A 4,019-nucleotide genomic window follows, 5' to 3' on the forward strand; every position below is an offset into this window, starting at 1 on the left:
TATAAATGATGATTCATGTAGTATTCAAAGCCTTCATGTGACATTGTTCTACTTGCTAAGATTGAAGTTTATTTGTCAATCTGGCGTTATGCTCATGCATGTATAACATGTGTTTGTTCTTAAATCGGATAATATATTACCCTTTTTCCTTATATTTTTGGGAAAATTTGTTGTCCATCATGTAATAACTATGAAGAATAATATTATGATTGTACTTTTTTTTCAATGCTTTAAAAGCCAGTGTTTACCCCATGCGACAGTATATGGCCTTTCTGAGTTATACCTCTGAGAAACTTTACAATTTTGTTCCAAGTTTGCATCTCGGCCATGTTCATTTGGACAATTCTGCATTATAAAATAGGATATTTGACTCCTTTTTTACTATATACTAGACTAAATAGCCTATGCCTCTATCTTCTCTATGGAGAAGTTTAACCAATTGATTGCTGTTGATATGTGACATATACATATGATTGCGAGATTTCTTATTTTATTTAAATAGTTGTCTCCTAATTGTGATGAAGGAGGAAATTCTTAGCTATGATTATACGTGTGTTACACATGCACGCTTACTAGTAACACAAGGCATCGATCACCTCCTTGCTCTCCATGGCTTGGTAGTAGTACACCGTGGCCGCCACCAAGGAGAAGAGCTCCTGCGCTCCAGACAGAAGGCCATACACCGCCAGCAAGCACAAGCACGCCGCCGTGCTCCTCTTGGCATACCCAAGAGCGAACCCGTGCAGCGGAGCCACGGCGGTAGGCCCGAGGTATGCCATGAGCACCAGCACGAGTCCCTCCTTCCTCCTCACCCGCGTCACGAGCCGCCACACCTGCCGGAGCGCGCGCACGCCGCTGCACCTCCTGTCGACCGCCGACGCGGTGACGCCCACCAGCGCGACGACGGTGAAGCAGAGGGAGACGTGGTTCACGAGGTGGGAGACGAGACCCTGGACGGAGAGCACCCCCGAGAGCCCGCCCATCAGGGCGGGAGTGGGAATCAGCGCGGCCAGGACCGCCGATGCGAAGTCAAGCGCGTCGACGACGGCGATGGTGACGGAAGGGCCCTTCACGCTGATCCTCCCCTTGACCAGCTCACGCAGGAGCTCTGCTAGCGAGTAGCGGTCGCCGGAGTAGGTCGTGGAGGCTGCAAAGAGGGCGAGGATCTGCTTGACGAGGCCGAGCGCCAGACCACCGACGACCAGCTGGGCGATGGTGATGAGGAGGAGCTTTGTACCGCTACCGCCTGGCTCTGTCTCCTCCGTGAGCTTGGTGTACTCGGCGCCCAAGGGGTCGGTGCTGTTGACCGCGATGAGACGGCTGCCCATGTCGTCGACGAGAGGCTGGACGAACACGACATCGTCCAAGGAGTCAAGGAAGGCGGTGACGGCAAAGAGGAGGAGCACCAGCGCGAAGAGCTTGGGGTTTAGCGTGGGCAGGATCAGCGCTTCCTTTAGGAAAGCAAAGCATGAGGATGAGGTGACCTTGGCAGCCATGGATTTTTTTGGGGCAAGGTGCTTTGAAGGTTGAAGGCGCGGGTGGAAAGGATTGAGGATTAACGCAGTGGTATGTGGAGGTGGGGAGGCAATGGCTGGTGTGTGCTCAGTCACCGGTCAGCCCAGGAATTTTAGAACTGATGGCACGTCGTTGACTCGTTGTAGCCAAGGGAAAAATCGGTCCACGGTAAGCTCAGCTCGTCCACTCCAGCCAGAAAATCAGGCGAGAAGGACAGTTTTTTTAGCCAGAAAATCAGTTTTTTTGGAGAACTGATTTCGCTCAGATTGAAAGGCCAGCCCAAGACAGACGAATCCGGGAATTGGGCGTTTCTGTGTCATCGACCAGGGCCAGCCCATTTGCTAGGAAAATTGGAGCTGGCTCCGGTTCTAGGACCTTCTAGAAGGTTAAAGGTCCTGACAAGTTCAGGTCCGCTTTAAAAAAATCCTTTAGGTTATTTTACTTTTTTTCTTTCTATTAAAAAAAGTTCCCTCTTAAAAAGAGTTCAGATATTTTTCAATTGTTTAGAATTTCAAAAAAACTTATTTAAAAAATGGGATTTTCAAAAAAGTTCATATTTTTAAATATTATTCACAAAACCTTTTTTATTGAAAAATTCAAAAATGTTTCGGAATTTCAAAAAATGTTCCCTGTTCCAAAATTTGTTAGGAAACTCAAAAAAGTTTGCATTCTAATTCCTTTACAAGTTTTCAAAAAAGATTCACAAATTTGAAAAATATTCCCTTCACACATCTGAAACAATTTTGTGTTTTCAAAAACTTTCAACTTTTGAAAAATGTTCACATATTTGGTAAAATGCTCCCTTTTTAAAAATGTATGCAATCTGAAAAAATGCTCACCTTTTCGAAACAATGTTAAACTTTTTGAAAAAATGTTTGCATTTTAAAATTTTCGTGTTTTCAAATTATATTTGAAGTTTTCAAAAAATATTTACTTTTTCGAATACTATTTGTAATTCTTTTGCGAAGAAATTGAACTTTTTTTTAATTCGTTTTTCTACAAACTGAAAGAAAGAAAGGAAAAAAAACACATGCTGCAACTCTACACACTATCTGAAGGTATGCCCTAGAGGCAATAACAAAGTTATTATTTATTTCCTCATATCATGATAAATGTTTATTATTCATGCTACAATTGTATTAACCGGAAACATAATACATGTGTGAATACATAGACAAACATAGTGTCACTAGTATGCCTCTACTTGACTAGCTCGTTGATCAAAGATGGTTGAGTTTCCTAGCCATAGACATGAGTTGTCATTTGATTAACGGGATCACATCATTAGGAGAATGATGTGATTGACATGACCTATTCCGTTAGATTAGCACTTGATCGTTTAGTTTACTGCTATTGCTTTCTTCATGAGTTATACATGTTCTTATGACTATGAGATTATGCAACCCCCGATTACCGGAAGAACACTTTGTGTGCTACCAAACATCACAACGTAACTGGGTGATTATAAAGGTGCTCTACAGGTGTCTCCGATGGTGTTCGTTGAGTTGGCATAGACCGAAAATAGGATTTGTCACTCCGATTGTCGAAGAGGTATCTCTGAGCCTTCTCGGTAATGCACATCACTACAAGCCTTGCAAGCAATGTGACTAATGAGTTAGTTACGGGATGATGCATTGCGGAACGAGTAAAGAGACTTGTCGGTAACGATATTGAACTAGGTATTAAGATACCGGCGGTCGAATCTCGGGCAAGTAACATACTTATGACAAAGGGAACAACGTATGTTGTTATGCGGTTTGATCGATAAAGATCTTCTAGAATATGTAGGAACCAATATGAGCATCCAGGTTCCGCTATTGGTTATTGACCGGAGACGTGTCTCGGTCATGTCTACATAGTTCTCGAACCCGTAGGGTCCGCATGCTTAAAGTTCTGTGACGATCGGTATTATGAGTTTTTGTGTTTTAATGTAACGAAGGTAGTTCGGAGTCCTGGATATGATCACAGACATGACGAGGAGTCTCGAAATGGTCGAGACATAAAGATCGATATATTGGACGACTATGTTCGGTCAACGGAAGTGTTTCGGGAGGTTTCAGACATATACTGGAGTACTGGGGGGGTTACTGGAACCCCCCCGGGGAGTATATTGGGCCTAATGGGCCCTAGTGGGAGAAGAGGAGGGGCAGCCAAGGCAGCTGCGCGCCCTCTCCCCCTCTAGTCCGAATTGGACAAGGAGGGGGGGGGCGCCCCCTTTCCTTCTATCCTTCTCTCCCTTCCTTCTCCTCTCCTACTCCTACTTGGAAGGAGGGAGTCCTACTCCCGGTGGGAGTAGGACTCCTCATGGGGCGCGCCATAGGAGGCCGGGCCCCTCCCCCTCCTCCACTCCTTTATATACGGGGAGGGGGCACCCCTTGGAGACACAACAATTGATCATTGATCACTTAGCTGTGTGCGGTGCCCCCTCCATCATAATCCACCTTGGTCATATCGTAGCGGTGCTTAGGCGAAGCCCTATGTCGGTAGCTTCATCAACACCGTCA

General features: G+C 45.2%; 1 protein-coding gene across 1 annotated transcript; it reads right to left on the reverse strand.

Moving 5' to 3' along the window:
- Nucleotides 1-240: 240 nt before the first annotated feature.
- On the reverse strand, nucleotides 241-1,597 carry LOC125528300 (uncharacterized). Its single transcript, XM_087545047.1, has one exon. It carries the CDS (start codon nucleotides 1,494-1,496, stop codon nucleotides 573-575), a length of 924 nt encoding a protein of 307 aa, XP_087401173.1. The 5' UTR covers nucleotides 1,497-1,597; the 3' UTR covers nucleotides 241-572.
- Between the last annotated feature and the right edge of the window lie 2,422 nt (nucleotides 1,598-4,019).

The sequence above is a fragment of the Triticum urartu genome, chromosome 2A, assembly GCF_056163025.1.
Source record: "Triticum urartu cultivar PI428250 chromosome 2A, HENAU_Tu73, whole genome shotgun sequence".
NCBI classification, from domain to species: domain Eukaryota; kingdom Viridiplantae; phylum Streptophyta; class Magnoliopsida; order Poales; family Poaceae; genus Triticum; species Triticum urartu.

Coding starts and splice junctions, on each gene's coding strand:
- LOC125528300 (XM_087545047.1), bottom strand. CDS start 1,496: ATGGCTGCCAAGGTCACCTCATCCTCATGCTTTGCTTTCCTAAAGGAA.